Source organism: Trachurus trachurus (assembly GCF_905171665.1).
Source record: "Trachurus trachurus genome assembly, chromosome: 11".
Taxonomy (NCBI): domain Eukaryota; kingdom Metazoa; phylum Chordata; class Actinopteri; order Carangiformes; family Carangidae; genus Trachurus; species Trachurus trachurus.
Window position 1 is genome coordinate 24,097,487 of NC_139904.1, and position 22,709 is coordinate 24,120,195.

Here is a 22,709-nt window from a genome sequence, read left to right on the forward strand (position 1 = left end):
ATTATCTTTGAGTACAATAGTAGGTTAGGCTATCAGATATTCATAAAGGTTTTCTTTCACTCTTTTCTGCAGTTTTTGATGTTTGGATGTATTCCTCTCGTAGGCTAGTTCCAGGCAGCAATTTCTTTCCTTTCATTCTGTGCAAAAATCAATCGGTAGACTCTTGAAAGTTGTTAGAGATTTTAGTGAACATTATCTGATTTCTGGCATTGTTCCACAGTCTGATTGTGCAGAGGTGCAGTTTCATCTCAGAACAACTTAAAAGTAAATTGCCCCACAACAATAATGGATATTTGAAAAGTCTGTGATGCATTGCTCCAAGTTTTACACCAAGACTGCTTTTAATAGCCGTTCAAAATAAATACAATCCCCTTCTATGTCTGGGTTCACGTAAGAATTTCCTAAAATGAAATGCTGTCCTTCAATAGCCTTGACCTTTTGTCACTTGAAGAGTGAATATGTCACCACTTCCCGTGTGATAAAGAGTGACTTTAAATTATAGTCACTTTCATTTTACATGTGTCAGAGGTAGGAATATACAGAATTTCACAAGACAAAATCCTTTCAGCAGAAATATGCAGTTTTTATTGTCTTTTCCTCTCCCTTAGATTTATCCTGTGACCCCTTCAAGGACCCTGACTCTTGGGTTGATAAACCTGCTTTTACTGTAACAGATAGTGATATCACCCACACACAGTATTTGTTTAATAGCGGTATTCCCAAAGCTGATGAGTGTAATGTTTGACCGATGCAAAAGTTTCACTTTCAACCCCTCGCATGCTTCTCTATGTGGGTTACAGTCAGGGACGCTGTGTGCGCATGCGCAAACCACTCGCCGTTGTCAACAAAGATGGTGCTGCACAGAGGAGCTCTGCGTTTAAACCTGCTGGTCAACAGCCGCCACTTTTACAAACTCACCTCATATGTTGGCGTCCGGTCGTTTTCTGAAAATGCGTTATCTAAACCCATGACGGCCGGTGCCACAGAGACCACGGGTGACCATTTAATCTACACACCAGAGCACTTTGCATTAAAGGAGTCCCTCAGAAAGGTATGCGGGCTGCTGCTAACGTCGAGGAGAGCTGTGACGTTACCATGAGAACAAGACGTGGCTGTGAAATGTTTTTATATTTGGCTACATGTAGGTGATAAGTGGTAACAGTGTTAAGTTAGCTGAAAAGGATCCGTGTCATTTAGCTTAATGTAAGGGTAAGAAGCAGTGCAGGGTCAGTAACACTGAAGTGGGTGAGAGGTCACTGTGCTAGCTTGTTGTAGCTGTTCTGTGGACTGTGTGCTACAGTTTCATAATCAGAAGCCATACATACTGTAGTTCAACCTTGAATTTGTGCTACACTTGAGAATGGGTGTTAGTGTATGACCCTCGGATGACTTCATAAGCTTGTTTCAAGACAGAGGTGCATCGAGGCCTCACTCTTTAAGTTTACTGAACTCAACACCACAGCCTGTGCCTTTGGTGTTTTCATGCTGCATCCTACACACCCACATCCCAGCTGATTAATGTCAACCCTGCTCTTGCCAGCATGTGTGACATCCATCTCTGCTCTTGGGCTGGGATTATCTAAAGCTATATGATTATATTTGTCAATTCTGATTTTTAACATATGGTGTTATGCCAGGAATCATTGTTTGACTGTCACAGTGTGCTGGCTCGTGTGGTGACTCAACCCTGAAATAATGCAAACATAATGAAATGCATTGGGGATAGGGGTCCTTCAACCTCACTGAATCAATACCACAAAAAATAAGACTTACTTACAGCTATTTTTAAGTCTGACGTGGGAATTATAATAGCTCACATTTACTTTGTTATGTGTCTCAGAGGCTGATGTTTGGCTTGTGTAGCAAAGGCAGGTTTCAAAGACAGATCAGAATCAGAAAAACTTAATAGGCCATTGCAACATTTTTCTTTGACGTGGCTCTCAGATATTTAAAAAAAGACATAGTCAAAAAAAAATAGGTAAAGCTTGTAGACATTAAAAAATAGAAAAGATGAAAAGCCTGTAGCACATTCAATGTTATTATATTTTCCCCAATGTATTCCACTTAAACTCAGAGTGTCTTACATCTCATGGCGTGCTGAGCAGGATCCCTAAATATCAGTTGCTGCAAATGATTGTACAAAAATGTAAGAAAGCATTAGTAATCAGTCTGACTCATTTTGGAAAGTCTATTAATATTATTACTAGACAGACATTAGAGACAGAAAAAAAAAAAAAAATAACAACAAGAGCCTAATTTAAAGTCGGCAACGGCAATGTTGCGGTAAATGGAGGGGAGGTTGTTGTGTGACTAAACCCTCAAAGGATGTGAGTAGGTTGAAAATAAACTAGCACTGGGAATTTTGGGAAGGATGAAAATGTGACAAGGAAATGCAGAACAATATGTTGCCGGTGCAGGAAAGGGAAATTGAGGCAATGAGGTTTATTAAAAGAATTCACTCAAGGGTCTTGTGTGTTTATAGATGGCAGCCAAATGAGGTTATAGGAAATCCTCTAGTCCCTTGGTTGTGTAGATGTATGAGCAACATAGTGTTGTGTGCATGTGCTCATTTACAGATTGAATAAAAGAGCTTTCATGCCAAGAAATGAGTCATTCAGGAATCCAGAGCCTCTCACATGTACAAACCATTAAACTGGTTTAAGTCGGTGTGTGTAGAAGGTCATGTGCTGTTGTTGATGAAGACAAGGAGCCATAAGTGATTTCCCTTGCACTTTTAGGAAAAGGCTATTCATGTGCTGCCTCCCTTTTTTGCAGACAGGGATTTCCTTCTCCACACAACAACGCCATAGCAGGCATCTGTAGAGGCATTCACCATATAATAGCAAATACCAGTAACAAATTACATTTTGGTATTTTCATCGAGTAGCATCTGTTGATATTTGAAATACAGTGGTTTGCCAGGCTAAATAAAAGCTTTCAATGCTTGAATTATTTTTTACAAAAACAAAATTTTACTTCATAATGTAACATCAGTATCAGCCAGGATGTCTTTTCCATCTCTTGATTCCTCATTATTTGCTCTTGTTTTTAACCCTTGTATCACAAAATGTCATGATAAAATGACATTCTGGGAAATTTTTTAAAGATATATCTTTGTACTGATGTTTAAAGGGATAGTTCAACATTTTTGGCAAATTGGCCCATTGTCATAGTCACTATAGTCATAGCAGTAGGTTCGTTAAGTTTAAATGTCGGTGTAAGCTATTTTTAGAACGGCGGAGCAGAGCCGCGAGCTGCTCAGAGCTATGCTATGGAGGCTCATGGGATTTCTTGGTTTCCCTCATCAAACTCATCAAATACACAATCCAACAACTCCAAAATGCTCTGGTGGACAAGTTGTGACCTGCACATTCACCACACTATGAGATAATAATGGAAAGTTACGAGACAGAGTTGTTTTCGAGGTAAATACAGAGACTACTTGCTGCAAAACTGTCCCTGAAGGCAACGGTTTTGCATGAATTTACCTTTAAAGCTGCGTTCACACCTATGGTTCACACCGGAGCTTTTGTTTTTCGAATGTAGCTCTGAGCAGCTCGCGGCTCGGCTCGGCGGTTCAAAAAAAAAAAGCTTGCACCGACAAATAAAGGTAATGAACCTACTGCTATGACTATAGCGATTATGGCAATGGGCCAAATTGCCAAAATGTTGAACTATCCCTTTAATGTGATAACTGTGACAGTCAGTGGAAAAACAATCAGTTAGAGATGTCTACTTTTGGGTAATCTTGACTCACTGTCTCTAAAATAGAAAAAAGGAAACAAGCCGTCCACAATGATGAGGGCTTAGGTAGGCTGTGTTTATTTGATTTTTTTTAGTTTCTGTTTGTAAAACTCTTGGCTTATACAGATCATTAATCAGCTGAGAGCACAGGAGGAGGAGGAGGAGGTTTTCAATACAGAGTTCCTGCGGCTGGAGGATTCAATGTTTATTAGAAAGCCTGCCGACTCTTTGCTGTGTAATTTAATTCATTCATTCATTTTCTATACCTACCGCTTATCCTGCACTAAGGTCACGGGTAAGCTGGAGCCTGTGTAATTTAATAAGTTATTTAATATTTTTCTGCATAGTAAGTCCTGGCTATTATGCAAGTAATACACTGCGATAAGTATCATTTTTGTCAAAATATCTTGGATCGTACCAAATCTTGCAGTTACCCTGTGATCCCCAGCACTAACCTGGAGCTGTACTTTATGTGGAGTAATGCCAGGCGCCAGGGGTATACTGTAGCTCAGACTCCCCTGACTGGACGATTTGTAAGACCTGATCTGTTCTTGACCCTGTCTTACTACATGGTAGTCTGGTAATGTGAAATTGTTCTGGTATGCAGTAACCTTTGTAGGAAATGTGGAATTACTCCCTGATGACCTTTATATTTCTCGTGATTCCAGCAGCTTGTCGTCCCTCCCTTTCCCTTGTCAGGATCTGAACTTTGAACACAGATGAGTGTAATCCAGGGCAGTATACCTGCCCTCTTTAACCCCTTCTCATTGTGTTTTTTGACGTGACAAAAATCTGCTTGGTTTTTACAGTTTCAAATCAGTTAAAATATATTCATGTTCTTGTTTTTTTGGTGCAATATTTGTCAGTCACTCAGTGTTTTTCTTGGCTGGTTAAATGGCTGACTGGTTTGGTTTATTGTGTTCTGGAAAGATAAAATGAGTGAAAAGTACGTCTGAATTCTTCCTCAGTACTTTGTGATTTTTTTTTTTTCGTGTTAGTGTTGATTGAATGGGAAAGCACAAGCCTGGTCTAACTCACTGAATATTGCATTTACTCTCAAGCAGAGGTTTATTTTCCACAATCCGTCACACATGGTCCATTTAACATCATTAATTGGCTGAAACTTGAATTTTATTTCCACTAAATACCTCCTATGTTTTAAGCATTAATTTTCATTGGTTTTCCCACTGAACAGAGAAACACATTTATTTAGCAGACCATCACTGGTCAGTTGAAACCATGGTCCATTAAAGATGTTGATGCATTTAAGTGAATAACACCAGTGGCAAACAGGTTGCAGTTGCTTATGATACTTTGGCAGAGCCATTTGTTTGAGGACATTTTAATTTGAAAAGCATCCAACAAGAAACAAACAAAGTAAAGTCATGGAGCATTAGTTTTTATTCTATATTTCTATTTTTGAATTTATTGGTGCTTAATTCTAACATTTTGAGAAAACAGTTGTTGACATGCTATGCACTAAAACTTCCCGTTGACAAAGCCTGGCAGGTAGAGTTGTTTAAAAAATAAAAAGACTGACAGCAAAAATACCACATAAACTGTAACCTTCACTTCAGATCTAGTGCCTATTCTCTGTGAAGCAGCTTGAGCTCCCACTAAAATAGCACCGTGCGAGCGTCTCAATAGATTGGTCATTCACAAGCACCTCTCCAGCTGTGGACCACTTGGCGGTCCTCCAATTGAGTCATGCCAGGTTACAACCCGCTCGTCCCTCCCTGCCGACATTTTGTCCACGACACACAAAACCATGCCACAAATGACAAACAATGCTGGTTGAATTTGGAGAGACAAAACAAAAGCTACCCAAAATAGCCCGCATTTGATTCTCTCTCATGAATTCATTCATTTATTCATTGCTTTTGGTTATATATCAACCTGTTATTAAAATCATATATCAGATAGTTAATGTCATCCCCCTATCCTGTGATGGAAGTTGTTTCTTAACCTAAACCAAAGCTGCAATGTGTTGCTTTTTTGTTGCTCCACTGATAAAGCATGTAATACAGTCATCCTTCATTCTTAGGCAGTTGTGTATACCCGGCTTTGCGGCCGGATAGATGGAGTGGCTGCTAACCGAGAGGGAATGCCATTAGTATGGGTTTCAGTACCGAGCTTTATTTTTGCTTGCAGTTCTAAATATTACTTGAGAGGTTTTTCTACCCTGCCAAGAAGAAAATGGTGGGGAAAACTGTGAGTCATTAAAATATTGGCATCGGAACGGTTGAATGGAAAGATGCCGAATATCATCGCAACGTTGGCTACCAACTGGGCCGGGACAAAAGTATCAGTATCTGCCCTCAAAACCTCATGTTCCTCATAGATTTTCTTTTTTTTTTGTTCTCCACAACCATACCATTTTTTCACTGAGTTATTCTGCTGTGGTTCAATTTTTAGTAGAAATGATCTGCTCCAAAATGGCTAAGATCAGGATTAGTAGCAAACCCCCAGTCATTGTTTTATGAGCCTGTAGCTAGTCATATTGCATGTCACCAGCCAAGTCTTGGTTATCAGTTGGGCACTGATAACATGTACATATAGGAAATAGCATAGTGAGTACTGTACTGTATTCATCATTGTCATCATTATAGATTCAACATGTCATACAGTTTTCCAGCCTGCTTTCTATTCATTGATATGTAATTCCTTATCTTGCTGTCTGTGGGATATAGATTACATAGACTGAAGTAAGATGAGCACCACACAGCAGGAGACCTGTGTATGTAGAACAATCATTGTATGTATTTTTGATTCAGTTTATATCCTTTTGGTGTCAGTTGTGAGCCAGTCAAAAGAACAGCAGAGATGTCATTTGTTGTTGAGTTGAAAAAAAACATGCAAACATATTCACATTTATGCTCAAAATTAAATTAAACAGAGAATGCTAAATATAATTCTGTGTGCTGTAAGTTACACATCAATACGCATAAACAGATCCGATTTTTCCCCTGTTGTGTTTGTGCTGTAGATCATCGACCAGGAGATCAACCCCCATGTAGATCAGTGGGAAGCAGAAGGCAAGTTTCCAGCCCATAAAGTCTTCAAAATCTTAGGAAGTGCCGGCTTTCTAGGAGTCAACAAACCAGTCGGTAAGCGTGTTAGATTATCGCTCTGTATTAACCACATTCATTGTCATAAACACACTTCTTGGATGATGCAGTGGGCTGGTGATTAGCACATCACAACAGCAATGTCAGAGGTTGAGTCTCCCACTCCTGTGTAGAGTTTGGCATGAAGTCGCTCATGGGAATGAAAGGCTGCGCTTGTTTGGCCACCTGTATCTTTGTTGGAGCTTTAATTGATTAGCAGTGCATGCTGGGATAAGTTCCAACCTCTGTGACTCTGCTGTGAAATTTAGGATTGCCTAAATGTGAGCGATTTTGGGGTTATATTTAATCAGAGACAGCTCCCTCCGAAAAATGATGGCTTCAATTAATCTTGTGTGTTTTTGTGCGTTATCAGGAGCAGAGAGGTAGGAAAAAGTCTGTTTGATTAAAAGGCCCAGAAGCCCTTCCTTTTATTTTGCTTTCTGTGAAAGTATCTGAGCCTCCTAGGAAATGATGATAACCATTACTTTGAGGTGCCAAACTCACTGCACATTTCTTTCTGTTGGAAACAAAAGCCTTTTTACCCGATTGTGCCTCACATGTGGCTTTAATTTTCACAAATCAACAGAAATTCTTTTGAGTTATTAAACGAAGCGATTATTGTCTAGACATGTCTGTGCGCAAACTACTGAAAACCCACCTGCTTTTCGCCTTTATTTTAGTTAACCAGGTTGCCTTAAATGGACAAGTCAAGACCATTATAACAGCTAGAAGCATAAGACGAAGGATAACTGAAGAAAATGGCTCTGTGAGTTGTATGTAACTTTGGTCCGTTTGTATTCTTGGAATTAAACTATGAAGACCAATCCATCACCCGTGTCTCGCTGTACATGATACATAGTTGGGACGTGCTGTTTCTGTTTCCATTGCAAAAATTTCCATGATAAATCCATAATATATCTGAAAATTGAAAAGGCCTTGGCATAACATAAATATTGCTTTTAGAGATGCCACTTTTAATCCATGAATTGGTGGTTAGACTTGAACCAGAGGATAGACGGTTCAAAATATATCCTGCTATCGAAACTGAGGAATCCCTCACTGTGTGTGTGCAGTTTGACTGCCTTCGCTTCACTGAGTATTTGGCATGTCTTTTTTACTGCTGAATTCATGCTCCATTCATTTTCTCTCTGTTTGACAGCCATACATTAGAGTTGGTCTGGTTTTGAAATGTTCCCACTGTGATGATGGGTGCTGGTGTCTCAGCAGCATCCCACAAACAGCTGTCTGCTAGCTAGAGTATAACCCATTTCCAGATGTGGAGCCAGCTGGGTCAATGCTGGGGTGGAGGAGGGAGAGGGGTAAGCACAAGCACAGGACAGGACCACAGAATATTTGTGGTTATGATGTCTAATTCATTCTGAATATGCGAGAGATTTGTGGGAAACATTTGACTTTCAAAAGCAGAGGTCTAAAGTTTCATATTTTCAGTGATTCCCAGAGTGATAGTTTTATTTATAATCTCAATGAACTTGCCTGCTCGTGTCACTCTCTCTGTCTCGCTTTGATAACATCACAGTTATAAAAACAACTGCTGAGGATCATCTGACAATTAATGTTGAAATGAACAAAGCTGTGCTGCACAGTGAGTCCTGTGAAGGAGAGTCCACCACAGGTCTGTAGGTCAAAGAAGAGGGAGGGCGAGGGAATTAAAATGTGCTGAGTACACAAGCCTTAAGCATTAGTTGACAGGATTAGAGAGGAGAAGCAGCCCAGCAGAAGGCTAGTGTATTATCAGGTGGTAGATTACCTGCAGCACAAGAAACACGCTTGAGAAATACCATTTAGAAAATGAGTTTAGAAAATGATAACAGAAGAAAAACAACGTGTAGTAGGGTATCAGTGCTATGCTAACAGTACATTTTAATTGGACCAGTGATTGTAGTCTTTGGAACTAAAAAGCCAAAGGCAAGTTTTAAAACCATTTAGATAAGAGCTAATACACAACCACTGTTTGACATTCAGATACAGGACAGTGACCACATCATGGAATCGAGCTCTGTCTGATAATTCTGGCTTAATATTTACGATAATATTAGAAAGGGCACAACAAGTCTTCATCACTACAATGGTGCAGTGCTGATTAATGAGACCTACTCTTCCCACATAATTTTGTGCGAGGTTAATTGATTTAGAGGCTCAGATCGATAGGGAATAAGGATTTAGGAGACTGTTCAGTGGAGAAATGAGGTGGGAGAAGTGTAATTTGTTCATAATACACATCCACTTATTTTGGGAATTATCCAAAATCAAGTGATATTGTCATGATGTCTGTCTTTTTTCTGCCACACCAATGTTAATTGCAAAGGAACAAGGGGGAATTATTTCACTCTGTTTGAATTATGAACAGAATTGTCAATCAGTGAGAAATTTATTCAGTTTTTCTGTGATGATGGGGTCATTTAACATCCAAAATACAATTTTAAAGAGTTAAATAGGCCATACCACTGTAATTACTTAGACCCCCTCATGGGAAATGATGACATTAAATCTGAGAGAAGCAGAAAAACAGAGCTTTGACACTGAGTGGAATAGACTTAAGGCAGTTATTTAACTTTAAATTGCCATATATTTGAAACTGGCCACAGAGAAAATCCAGCTCCTGGAGCCGTGCATTAGAGTATTTTCATTTATTTAGTCTGTAGACAGCATAATTTATCACTTATTTTCCACTTTTCTCCCCTGTAAAGGAAAGGCGTTATTACTTTTCAAAACATGAGAACAGGAAGTTTTCCCAAGGTAGCCATATTGAGGAAGAAGACAGGGATGACCTTTGGCTCCCTGCCCGTTTTCCTCTGCTCTGACAGGGATGGATCCGCAGTTCACACCATGGCACTGGCCTTATGTCCGGCCAGATTAATAAAAAGCCAACAGGCTGCACAGTTTTCTCATTAACTCAACATTTGGGATACTAATGTTTACCATAGTAACCTCCATCCTGTTTCCTTTCTCACAATTTCATCTTTGGCAATACCATAACTTGAGCTTTTTCTGTTGAAAGTCATTGCTAACTGATTTTACATGGCTTGACACTGTAGTGGTGACGCATGCATTTGTGAGATGAATACAACCATGGTAATAATTATTAATCACACACATCCCCATTGTAGTAGTTGCAGATCTTTCATTTAAATGAGCTCATGACAGTGACTCATCTCTGGCGGTCTTTCCTGTTTCGTCCTCAGGACCCTCATGTCGGCACATCCAATACAGAAAGAGAATAGAACATAATAGAAAACTACAGAGCGACACTTTCCTCTCTAATTCTGTATTCTTCCATTTACTGTGTGCTTCATATGGAGCTCCACCTGATGAGAACATGTGCGGAGGAGCATCTGCTCTTCAGACGAAACATATGTGTTTAGGATTGACATTTGTGACAGATTTCTGTTTGCTTTCCCTCTTGCTTGCTTGTTCAACCAGGCAGCATGCTGTTTTGTTTAAAGTGGGACAAACCTCAGTGCTTCCCTTCGTCCACATCATCCACCGCAGGGTTTCCGATGCTCAGAGACTTATCGCGGCACAGCTGCACCTGTTTCCTCTTATTTTTTTGCTCCCCCACTCCCCTATTTGCTTGCCCCGTTATATCTCCCTCTTTCTCTGTCCTCATTTATTTAGCTCGCTTTCCAAATACGCATCGGTCTCTGACAGTCTGCCAGACTGTGCTTTCCATTATTCGATAACTAGTCTGACACGTGATGTTGAACCGCTTTACCTCCATGTGGTAAATTAGCTGATAATTATTCATTGTCAATCAGAGCTTGTATCCATCATCCAGTGGCTGGCATACCATATTTTGTCATGAGAAAACTGAACACAAAGCATTTCACAAATGCTCAGTCTTGTTACTTCTGGCAGACATTACCATCTTAAGATTTGTCCTGAATGAATAACTGTCAGATTCCATTTGCTAGACCGGCATAAGATTATGACATGTATTATTTTGTACTGCAGAGATCGTTCATTTTCATATTGTTTTAATCTGACAGGATTTGTTCACGACACCACAAACAACATGAGGGAAATGCAGTGTGAAAGTGAGAACATTGGCAAACTAATGCTACAAGTAGTGGGCAGATGAAAGTGTATTAGTGTAAAACCCAGTCTATTCATCCCACAGTGGATGATAAAACTGATGATGAAAGGTAAAGAGATGTTTTTTTATGAGGATAAGTGACAGAAAGTGGTGTTTTTAAGCACACTTTATAACGCACCATTCAACTCCATTAAAGACCTCAGGTCTTTGCAAAAGTGTCCACTGCCAGAGTGCAGGAAAAACACACATCCATTTCTGTCTTATTCAGTAAATGGCCTGTTTAAGAGATCAAAATCAGGTTTTATACACAAAGTAGAAATGACAGTGAGATGACAGTGACCCTCATCTGCAGCATGCTGCTCATCTCCCAGTAGTGCCTTTTACACATAATTACAGATAGAGCAATTAATGATAACATCCTGTAATTAATTTGAGTGCATGCTCCGGTGCCAACAGATCAGTGCAGAATATTATGTATGTATACCAGCGCTGTGTGTGTGAGTGTGTATGTGTGTGAACATGGTGGGCAGAGATAAAAGGAAAGATGGAAGACGGACAGGAAAAGTGGGTCCAGGGCCAGTTTAGGGTGACTAATGTAGTGATGGGGAGTATTTATTCAAAGTTATCTTCATTGAGAAACCATTGTTTCTTCCTCTTTCAACTGAGTTGTGAGATATAATATCATATGTGCATACAAAAAGGGATAAGAGTGTCAGCACAGCAGCAGTTGAAGGAATGTGTGCTTCGTCCTCTGCAGAGTATGGAGGCTTGGGATTGGACTTCAGCTACAGCGTGGCAGTGTCAGAGGAGCTGGGCAACATCCGCTGTGGAGGCATCCCCATGGCCATCGGTGTACAGACTGACATGACTACTCCTGCACTGGCCAGGTACAATCCCAGAAAACTTCAGCTATGTTACATAACATAATGTTTTCACTCCTCCCCTGAAATAAACTCATAACAGTTTGGGCTGCTGCCAGGTCCTTATGTAAAGGAAAATAACTTTGCCTATAAAACTCGTCTCCCTCTCAACTTTTGCCTTTTCTGTGCCTGAATCACAACTAGTCTGTGACTCAAACAACAACATCAGCTCTGGGTTTTTTCCCCTTTCTTTTACAGCACCAGTGTACACCAGTGCATGTTCAAACGTTTTCTTCCTACATGGATTTTTTTCATTTTGGGATGATAAAAGGTTGCTTGTGTTTTTACCCCTGGCAATGACTTCTACCCTATGTTTGAAGTACAAGGCTTTAAAGACAAACCATGTCCAAATTAAAAAAAAAAGAGCAAATACTTCAAACAGTTTTTTCATCACAGTTATCTGCCTCCTTTTCACACCCTCTTTTCCTTAATTTATTGTGTTTTTATTGGACTGTCATTGACTGGCTCACATTTCACCTGATGTATCATGTAATATAATAATTGTACACTTTATTTAAATCCATAACCATACGTTGTATGCTGGATATAGTGATATAATATTTAAAAGTGAAAGAGTTAATATATTGTACATTGGAGGCTGAATGTTTAAAAGCAAATCAGTGAATTCATTACCAGTCCGCAGCACCATCTGCTCAGCTGTGATGTGAATCTGCCAACACGGTGGCAAGAGAATTATAAAACAATTGACATTGGAGTGCACCGCGTCAGAACCTAATGATAATATCAATCACTTTGGACTGAATTATGTGTAAAGATTTATCTCTTAAATATCCCTCAGTAGATACAGCATAGATATAACTGTGACAAGTTAAGAGAGTCTTGTCAGATCGTAGCACAGGATCAATTAAGCTCAAGGCTGGACACATTCACTTCACAATATTAAAGTCCAATATCAAGACCTAGTAGACCAATAATATCCTGTCTTGTGGAAGGAATCTGCACCCTTAGGTTCAATCCATGAATTTAATCATGAGGCCAGTTTCAGTCTTGAAGACCAAATCCAAGACTAATCTGACCAAACAGCCAAAGCTTGGCTGTGTGAAGTGTGAAAAGTAAAATGTTATGTAAAGTCTTTACCCGCCTGGCTTCTGTAACTGTATCATGTGTCATGACTCATGCAGCAAAGAGTTAGGCTGTACAAAGCTAAACTCCCCAAGAGCATGTGTATTAATACATTTGGTAATTGTTTGTCTGACTCCTGTAGGGGCTTGGCTTGTGGTGTGATATCATCCTGCTATGAAACAGCTGCTGGTGACACAAGACTTTTCAGAGGAATAGACAGTCAGAGTCTCAGGAGCTTAATTAGCGGATCTACACTCGCCTCCAATTACGTTTAAGCACTAAGAAAAAAAAAATTCCATGAGAGCTTTAGGATCCTCTGTCCCACTGGAGCTGTCGTGCCTGAAATATGTCCGTGTTGTTTCTAAAGCACAGATTTCACAGTTTCACCTTTTGTTTGACCCAACAATCATGTTTGCATACAAACTTGAAAATGTAAAATATTTCCTTTTGCAAAGGAAATCAATGTGGGATGCACTTAGGTTCTCTATAATGTCACAAAGCAAAAGCAACTAATCGTTACTAATATTTTCCCATGTCTTCATATTTATCATATTCACACAGGTTTGGTTCAGCTGAGTTAAAGAAAGAGTTCCTCCTTCCGTCCATCATGGGGGACAAAGTGGCCTGCCTTGGAGTCAGTGAAGTTGGAGCTGGCTCTGATGTCTCAAGTACGTCTCGCCTTCATCGCCCTCAGGCATTTATTATCACATAATTTCCTTTTCTAGCCCCTGAATTCACTGCAGAAATAATTGAGGAAGCAGAAATACAGCCGTTCTACAATGAATTTGGCACAGATATTCTGTCAGAGAGGAGGGCGGCATACAGATTGCAACGCACTCTACACAGACAGAAGTTAACCGTAGAAAGAAGGTATTTTACTGGGGGTATTTTTTTCTGGATTGGTATGTATTGTTTGACACTTGGAGTAATACACCAGCCTTAGCTGCAGTGAAGCCCCAAAGTGCATTGATTTGTGAGCCCAAAGTTTTATTATCTATTCATCCATTGAAACTTTTCATTTAACCTTCTGTCCTCACTCTCGTTTTCCCACTCACTCCCCTCTCCCCTCTCCCTCTCCATCCATTTACGCCCCCATTGATTCAGGTATTCGGACCAAGGCAGTGAGGAAAGGAGATGAATATGTGATCAACGGGGGAAAGATGTGGACCACCAATGGTACCCAGGCGGACTGGATGTGTCTCCTTGCCAACACCAGCGACGGGCCCTCGCACAAAAACAAATCTCTCATCTGTTTGCCCATGAACCTGCCAGGTAGGAGTCACAGCAGTCACCACAGCACAGGGCCTTCTCATAGGGGAAACGTTTAACATTTACCTTCCTGCAGGGCTCTGCAGAATTCCTGTATCCGTTCTGTAAAGAGCATGTGTTAAGTGGAATTAGTTTTCTATGACTAAGGGAAATTTCCTCTCCACAGTTGCCAAGTGCTCGCTCATGGTGGGAAATGTTGTGACTGCCTTTAGACAATGTATTTGATGATTTGCCTGAATTGAACTGAATAGTATAGTGACACTTCATTTTGTTTTCTGTCTTTCCCCAATGCAGGAGTGCACATTGCCCGCAAGATAAATAAAATGGGGATGTGGTCATCAGACACAGCGGAGGTCTTTTTTGATGATGTCCATGTTCCCTGCAAGAACATTATTGGCCAGGAAGGCATGGGCTTTACCTACCAGATGCTTCAGTTCCAGGAAGAGAGGCTCTGGGCAGTGGCCAACAGTGAGTGAGCTTTACTTGGTGATCTTGATCTCTCCCCCAACCCCCTACCCCCCTCTTCCAACCACATCCAGTCATCAGACGTCATCACTTCCAGTTTGTCAGTCTTGTTGTTATCTTCCGCTCTCCCGCTCATCTCTTTGCCTCCCAGTTATTTGCCTCCTACAGATTCATCAGGACAAAGTACAGTGAGCTTGTGCAATTACTTCTAAAACAGGGAGTGCAGGTCAAATACTTTATTAACCTCCTTTAAATTGTTAGTTTTTGCACTTTAGTTTCAAGAATTTCAGGAGAATTGTAGCAGAACATGTACAGGATCGATGTCACCGGCACTGATGTGTTAATATAAATCAGACACATGAATGCAGATAAACAATACTATAACTAAATGGAAATAAAAAATGAGACCCCCCTCCCTCTGCCTCTCAACACCTCCAGTCCTGACAACGATGGACATCATCATACAGGAGACCATCCAGTACACAAAGCAGAGGAAGATCTTCAAGCAGCCCGTCCTCTACCACCAGGCCGTCCACTTCAGGTTGGCTGAGCTACAGACGGAGGTGGAGCTGCTTCGCTCCCTCCTCCACCGTGCTACAGGTAAAAGTCACTTGCTGAAAAGGTTGCATAACACACACACAAAAAAAGATTTCTGTTATATCAGCTTGGTAATGTTAGTGTTTTGCTCTGTTCCCTGTGAGCAGCTTCAGGTTCAGCTCAGTACATGGAGACACAGAATGAGAATAGCTACAACATCCACTGATTTACAGATGTAAAGTTGCTTGTCTTGTCGAGATAGTTCACAAACAAAAAAAAACCCTCAAAAGTCTGATTTTGAAACGTACATGCCTGGGTTTGGATGAGCAGTATTTTAGAAAACTCACGCCCAATGACAGCACGCAGCTGTCCTTCATACTGCAGATGAGACTGAGGCCTCGGTAACAGAGACCACGGTTGACTCAGCTCCACAGGAATGATGTGAATGCTAAACTAGCCTTGAGTAGTTGATGTGTCCATGTATACTGCAGCAGGTTGGTTATAAACACAGGGATCAGTCTGCTAACTCAGGTTTGGGTAATGACGGTGAACAGCACTGTGCCTGTCTGGCTATAATTAGTAGTTTTCCAGTTAGTAGCTTCTTGTCACTAAAGCACCAAACACAAGGAGGAGTTTCACAGATGAGTCACCTAAAATGAGAGCCTCCATTTTTACTCTATGTGATTAGACTGAAGTTATATTCTATCCTGTTTGTAAGGTATTTTCTTCCAAGACACTTTCAGAGATATGCTAACACTGTCTTTTCTGTCTTTCCATGTAATTCAGTTATAGAACAGTTATTTGTGTTAATTACTGTCTAGTGAATTACCTCTCAGTGAATATTAATGAATTACAAACTTGAAAATCTAATCATTTACTATTTAAGAAAAGTTATGCCACTGATGTAAATTCAAAGTTATTAGTTTTCACACCTGCAGAGTTTGGAATATGGGTCAACAAATATGTTTACTATATTTATCTGGGCAACATCCAGTAGTTTGGGGGTTTTCAACAAGAGGTTGGTCTCTTGCTTAAAGCAGAAGTAAGCGATCCGGTCGTTTTGGCTAATGCTGCGTTCCAGGCAGGCTTTTGAAACCGTAAATTACAGCTTCAAGTCACAACTTACGATTTTGTAGCGTTCCAGGCAACCCACTCGTGTTTTTCCGACCTGTTTTACCTGTGAAAGTCACTATAACGGCCACTCGTAACTTCCGACCCGTTAACTCGTATCAGATCGAACTGGTATGACTTCACAGGTCGGAAAAACACGAGTTACGGGCTGCCTTGAACGCACCATAACAGTCCTCGTCCCTACGTCACCACATTCACGCGCATCCCTTGGCTGCACACACAGCCCTGCATGCCGTTCTCTCTCCTCATTGGATAAAAACTGTAGGATACGAGAAAAGTTTTCTCCTCGGCTCAGAGCAGAGCAGAGTGACTGACAGACCCGTGTTTCGGTCCAAACACTCTATGTAAGTGATTGCTGTCGGAAGATATAACTATTTAAGACTTTATATTAACACTAATATATATCGCTTACTTCTGCTTTAAGGGCACTTGGGAGGAGTCAGAGATGAAACCTCACAATTAATGGCTAACCAGTGCTACCAAATTTGTTTGTGCATTTACTGGCTTCACTTCATTACCTGCAGATCTCGGCCACCTGTAAAACTGGCACATACCCAGCTCCTCCAAAATCCAGCCCAAGGGCTTTACACCTCAGTGTTTGTGACTTGGTTTATGTGTCGGGCGGGCGTCCAAGGTCTTGTGGTTTTCTTGTTGTGTTTGTAACCACTCCAGTGGTTAGAATGAATTACTCTACCTGAGAACAGTTCAAGTCGGAATTTCCTTCCAAGAAATAGATCAAAGCTTTTGCATCTGTTTGGCACAGGTAGATCAGCACACACATACAGACACAAACAAACTTTCTCACACATTGAAACAGGGAAAATCATGCAGCTCACACGTTCCTCTGGAGGGTAGCTACAATGCACTGGGAAATGGTCTGAATGGCAAAAAACACTGTATCCGAGCCAATCACAGGTGACCATGTTTGTTGTCTTTGTTTTTCTCACTATAGTCTTGACGGGGATTTTTCTCTCATTACACCCCCCCCCCCCCTTCCTTTTTCCCTGCAGCATTGTACATTAAAGGCAACGATGTTACCAAGCTGGCATCCATGGCCAAATTGAAGGGTGGCCGTCTGGCTCGAGAGGTGGGCGACAGCTGTCTCCAGTACTGGGGAGGGATGGGTTTCACCAGCGATGTGATGGTCAGCAGATTTTACAGGTGAGACAAACAGCAGCACAACTGCATTACAGTCATTTCTCGTTCTTTTGTTGAGTGATCTGCTTTTAAAACCACTGTTCCAGTTTCCCTGTTATTCTATGAGCCATATAGCAGCGGTTTATGGCATCGTGATGCACTGTGATTTTCATTTACTTACACCCGTTCACTCTGTTCATCTCATCCTAAAAAGAAACAAATATCTGACCACATAACCACGACATAGCAGCAGCACTCACTAAGTCAGGTTGCAAGCCAACTGTTATTGCATCCGGCTGCCAAGTATGTGCACTTTGGTGAGGGTATGATGTTTCTGTGGTAACAGTAACCTCACCAGACGGCAGGATCTTGATAAAGACTGTGGTCAATGAATTCTACAAGGAAGTCAAAAATAATTCTTAAACCACAGAGTTGGAATCAGATTAATTGATGGTTTTTACAGAGACACAGCGTGTGATCACATGATTATAATAATTCTGGGGGCAAGGCTCAGCCTCCTGTTGTGCAGTTGTGGTATATTGATGTGTTGATGAAAAGAAGAGTATAATATACTACACAGTGCTGCAGGAAGCCGCCCGCCTTGTTTATTCAGTGTTCAATCAAGCAACAGTTTTTATTGTAGATTCTCTTAACCCCGTACTTTACACTGTGCTGACATCTAGTGATGGGGCAAATAATGCAGCCAAACAAGGTTTTCAGGAAACAAACGGCTGCTCCCAGAGAAAAAAGTACCAAAAAATTATTTGAGTAACTCACAATTTTTAAAATAAGTGTACACTTTTCAATATATTTTTGTACATAAATGTATAGTGTGTCTCTAAAGCATGTGTTTATTAGTTTTTGTTTGCAAGTTACAGCAAATCAAACAAGACATTCTTACAAGCAAGAAACAGAGAAAACTTTTTCTCCCTATTCTCCCTCCCTTCCCCTCTTCCCCTCACTAAATATAGTGTGTCTCTTTTTATATTTGTATTATTTTCTTTTCCTTGTCTTTATTGCTGCTGTAACAAGTGAATTTCCTACAAGTGGGATAAATAAAAGTCTCTTATCTTATTCCTCAGTTTGTATCAACTTTGTTCTTTCCCCAGGGATTCCCGGTTAATGTCAATTGGTGGAGGGGCTGATGAGGTAATGCTGGGAATCATCTGCAAGTACATGGACACACTACCCAGGAAGTGATGTCATCAACAGCTGACCCAGGGACTGATGTCACAACCATGCTGATAATGAACTAATCATTTACAGTGGGCTTTATGCACAACTCCACTACTTCCTGAACTTCTTCCTCACAACAATGGTCAGACACACCTGGATTAATCAGTTGGTCCAATAATGTAAGACAGGAAATAAAGGAGCTGGCTAAAGTTCAGGAAGTAGTGGAGCTGTGCATAAAGCCTATTGCTAAAGTAAAAACAAATCACCTAAGTGCAGATTTTTGACTGTTGTTTAGACTTGTTGGGAAACTCAACAAAGTAGGACATTGTACATTTTGCCTTTGTTTTACCAGTACTGTATGGAACTGACACACAATGATGAAGGTTGTGATTCAATACTCTGTATTCATTTAAATATTGTCTTTTACAGACTAAATCTATTTTTTTTAAATAGACAAAACTAAATAATGTGTATAAAGTGACTGTTGTGTAAAATAAATATCCAGTTAAGTCCCTGCCTCTCTGTTCATTATTATAGAGAAAATTCTTTTTAAAAAAAAAGTTATATGATATACTATTCAGCTCTGTTTTAATGTTTTTAAACACATTATGTGTGTGTTTATGTAATGGCACCAATACCAGGCAATTCAGGGCATAAAATCTTTATTTACATTAAAAAACATTTATACAACAAAGTGACAGACTGCTATTGTATTGAATGACAAATGCTGTAATATTTCCATTCATTCCTAAAAGCAAATACATTTATTTGTTTCAGCTAGCATTCTATAACTTAACCACTTTTGATACCAGCTGGGTGGTTGGATAAAGGAAGCCACAGTTTTGTTGCTGTTCAATATGCACATTACTGCTGTAAGATTATTGACACAGTGGTGTCTCCTCCAGTTATGTTCAATCTTAAATTACATCTTCTTCAATTAAAGCAGAACTATGCAGGATTTCGGCTGTAATTATTGTGGCTCAGAGTCACTGTGATGGTAGAGTGACCTATTATGAGGTGAATGGGGTCTAGGCCAATGCGCTCACCCCCCCCACTGGCTGAAAACCGCACTTGCAAGATCAGTCCTCCGTCTCGGTGTAAATCTCATCAATGGATAGAACTATCGCGAGAAACTGCCTTACGGCAGTACGAGATAAGAACGCAGATGACGTCATGCCATGAATCGTGATTGGTTTGAGTTCGGAAAGTCGGAGGAAACCATGGAAACATGTTTGTACTGATGAAGTTCGGCTTGTGGCTAACACGGAGCTAATGCTAACAGACACACACACACACCATGGATCTTTTATAAGATAATGTAATACATCATGACACACACACACACGCCTTCGCGTTTTGGAACCTTTATTCATGTGTGTGTGTATGTCTGTGTCTTTGTGTCTTTGTCTGTGTGTGGCCGTATTAGCGTTAGCTCCGTGTTAGCATTAGCTCCCTGTTAGCGTTAGCTCCGTGTTAGCATTAGCTCCGTGCTTAGCAAACACCGCTCTCTACCTTCAGCAGTAAACACAAGCACGTGTAGGGAGGGGGTGGAGGAGGTGGGGCGGCGAGTTTTTTTTTTACGACAGTGACATGTGCCTCCCAGAACTGTGGGGGAGCCCCGGAGAGGGAAAAAAAGAGAAACCAACGAAGGAGCGAGCTATTTCCGGCCAAGTTGCATAGTTCTGCTTTAAGGTGAATTAAGTTGATAAAATACAAATACTGGCATTGTCTATTTAAGGTTTATATGAAACCTACTTCACATGATCATTTGTCATCTGGCACCTTTTACACTTTTGTTTGCACTAAAACATGTGTGAGGACTCCTCAAAAACAGTTCTTCCATGACTCAGTTTTTGAGATCACTGTATGATGTGCTTACACACACCAGGACACCCGTTAAGCTGAGACACAAAAAAATCCTGCCTTTCTTCCTCCTCATCATTATGTTGGATTAGTTTAGAGATGCATCAGCGTGGCACAGGACTGGGGAGGAAGATGTGAAGTTAAAGGGTTTGAATTCAGGAGGATCCTCTTTATCACCTCAGCTTGATGAACCAGTAGAGGACGAAGAAGACGAAAAAGCAGAAGAGGAGCATGTAGCACAGCAGTTTGGTCTGACTGCCTCTAGATAACTGCTTCACTCTGCCGATGGTGGCACCGAGCAGGCCGCCTGTTGAGTCAAAGTCTGTGTCCTAGTGTGGGAAAGAGGGATATAAGTCTAAACTCCAGACTGATCCATGGATAAGAAATTCAGCGGTGGAATGAAAGCAAATACATTGAGTACAATACTTTAAGGATATTTTACTTACATACATTATAACTTTATAACTTTAATTCAATATCTTATTAACTACTTATCCTGTACAACAAAATAGATGGTAATCTCATGAAAATATAATGGCTCGCTTGAGCTAATTAACAGTAATATAATACTAAGACTTAATGTTGGAAAATGTATTTGTAGTGGAGCTCTGTATTGTTAGACTCTGGTTTTACACAGACTCTGAATCAAACTCACCATATCGTCCAGCATTTTATTCTGATATTTAACTTCCGTCCCGATGTCAATAGTCAGCTGTGAATATGAAATATCGATAAATTAGCATCAATTACACCAATTCTCGTGGGGGAGAATAAACAGATCCACAACACACAAACCATTATGTCGGTGGTATATTTTATTTGTAGTCACTTACACTTTTCAAAGCGGTGACTTTAGCTCTCAGTCCCTCCTGTAGATGTTCATTTTCCTCTTCATGCATACTGTACCCACTGGCCACATAGCTCCCAGAGCCTCCTTCACCTTTATGAAAGAAACCACGACGACAGTTAACACACCGTTACTTAGCTACTTTATTCCTTTCATTTCAAGAATTACGTACATTGCTGCCCAGTGTACAACAAAGCCACTAATATTCAATTGCTACGTATATTTACAACATCAGCTGGCGTTAGCTAACTAGCACAGCAGCTAGCTATGGTCTCAAAAAGATGACGTGGGTGTTTGTTTCTCACCCAAACCAGCGCGCCTCATCTTGACCAGCTCAGGGAAACACTGTCCGACGTGTGTGGGGCTGCTGATTTAGATGAATTAGACCAGAAACGACAGTTAAATCGGGTGACAGGTTGAGAGTGGGGAAAGTCCAGCTAAGTATCAACACATCAGCAAACGCCACGATGTCATACGGTGGCTGCGGAGGACAATCTTATTCCTGAACACACCGCGATAGCAAAAACAGAGGGAGCTGCCTGAATGCGAAGAAGAAAAGAGCGGTGCGTTTTATTCGCACGCTGTTTTTGCTTTGGGGAAAAATGTAACTTTAAAAAACAAAAGGAAGAAGGATAACTGTGTGACTCTGTTCTGTTAGGGTTAGGGTTAGTGTGTGTTTCTTGAGGAGAGTTCATATTCATGTGTTGAAACCGGAATAGAAACTATCTGACATGGAGAGATGACAGAACTGCAGCCAGAAACCCATCAGCATCTATTGACTGTACCTCATAGGACTGACAACATTTAGCCTGTTTGTAACTAAAAGAGGGGGTTTATCAGGCGTGCATTATCCTTTCAAATGTTAATTCTTTTCACTTCTGTCTTTTGCAGTCATTTTTATTTATCTCATTTTAATGGTCCTGTTGAACTAATGTTCAGTGTCAATAATGATTTTTTATAGACTTGATGCTATATGTTGGAGAAAAGTCACAACACAAGTATTTTTATTTATTTATTATTGAGATAAGAACTTTTTTCTCAGTAAAAATCAATATTCCCTTGTTTTCACATGCTATAGTGAGAATATCCCAAATCTGTTCATGTAGCCTACCGGTAATTATATTTTTCTGACACTCTGTATTCTGTGGCCCAGAGAAGATGAATTACATCATTAATCCTGGCTGCCAGGCGAATGGCAGTTGTTTGTGTAGACCCATAAACATGGAAAATAAATGTATTTCAAATGGCCATTGTTTCAATGCATCATTTACATAAAAAATATAATTACCAAGACAAAAAGATTATAGTTAAGCAGAAAAACAACTAGCTATTACCTTGAATATTACCCCCCATCAAACATATTATTAGGAGAAAAT

At 40.4% G+C, this 22,709-nt stretch overlaps 2 protein-coding genes across 2 annotated transcripts; one reads left to right on the plus strand and one right to left on the minus strand.

Moving 5' to 3' along the window:
• Positions 1-811: 811 nt before the first annotated feature.
• LOC310993354 (putative acyl-CoA dehydrogenase 6) lies at positions 812-18,742 on the plus strand. Its single transcript, XM_083981681.1, has 9 exons — positions 812-1,051; positions 6,731-6,851; positions 11,663-11,792; positions 13,470-13,576; positions 14,013-14,180; positions 14,472-14,645; positions 15,081-15,242; positions 17,321-17,471; positions 18,557-18,742. The coding sequence occupies exons 1-9, from the start codon at positions 851-853 to the stop codon at positions 18,645-18,647; spliced, it is 1,305 nt and encodes a 434-aa protein (XP_083837807.1). The 5' UTR covers positions 812-850; the 3' UTR covers positions 18,648-18,742.
• A 1,567-nt stretch (positions 18,743-20,309) lies between these two features.
• On the minus strand, positions 20,310-21,811 carry bet1 (Bet1 golgi vesicular membrane trafficking protein). The gene is made up of 4 exons (XM_083981794.1): positions 21,639-21,811; positions 21,320-21,426; positions 21,142-21,198; positions 20,310-20,815 (listed from the first exon to the last, which is right to left on the minus strand). The coding sequence occupies exons 1-4, from the start codon at positions 21,655-21,657 to the stop codon at positions 20,660-20,662; spliced, it is 339 nt and encodes a 112-aa protein (XP_083837920.1). The 5' UTR covers positions 21,658-21,811; the 3' UTR covers positions 20,310-20,659.
• Between the last annotated feature and the right edge of the window lie 898 nt (positions 21,812-22,709).

Bases quoted from the DNA above. Each gene is read 5' to 3' on its own strand.
- LOC310993354 (XM_083981681.1), top strand. From the start codon at position 851: ATGGTGCTGCACAGAGGAGCTCTGCGTTTAAACCTGCTGGTCAACAGC. The intron at 6,852-11,662 runs GTAAGCGTGTTA...CGTCCTCTGCAG, and splicing joins AGGAGTCAACAAACCAGTCG to AGTATGGAGGCTTGGGATTG. The intron at 13,577-14,012 runs GTACGTCTCGCC...CCATTGATTCAG, and splicing joins AGCTGGCTCTGATGTCTCAA to GTATTCGGACCAAGGCAGTG.
- bet1 (XM_083981794.1), bottom strand. The intron at 21,199-21,319 runs GTAAGTGACTAC...TCATATTCACAG, and splicing joins AAGTCACCGCTTTGAAAAGT to CTGACTATTGACATCGGGAC. The intron at 20,816-21,141 runs GTGAGTTTGATT...TTCCCACACTAG, and splicing joins ATAAAATGCTGGACGATATG to GACACAGACTTTGACTCAAC.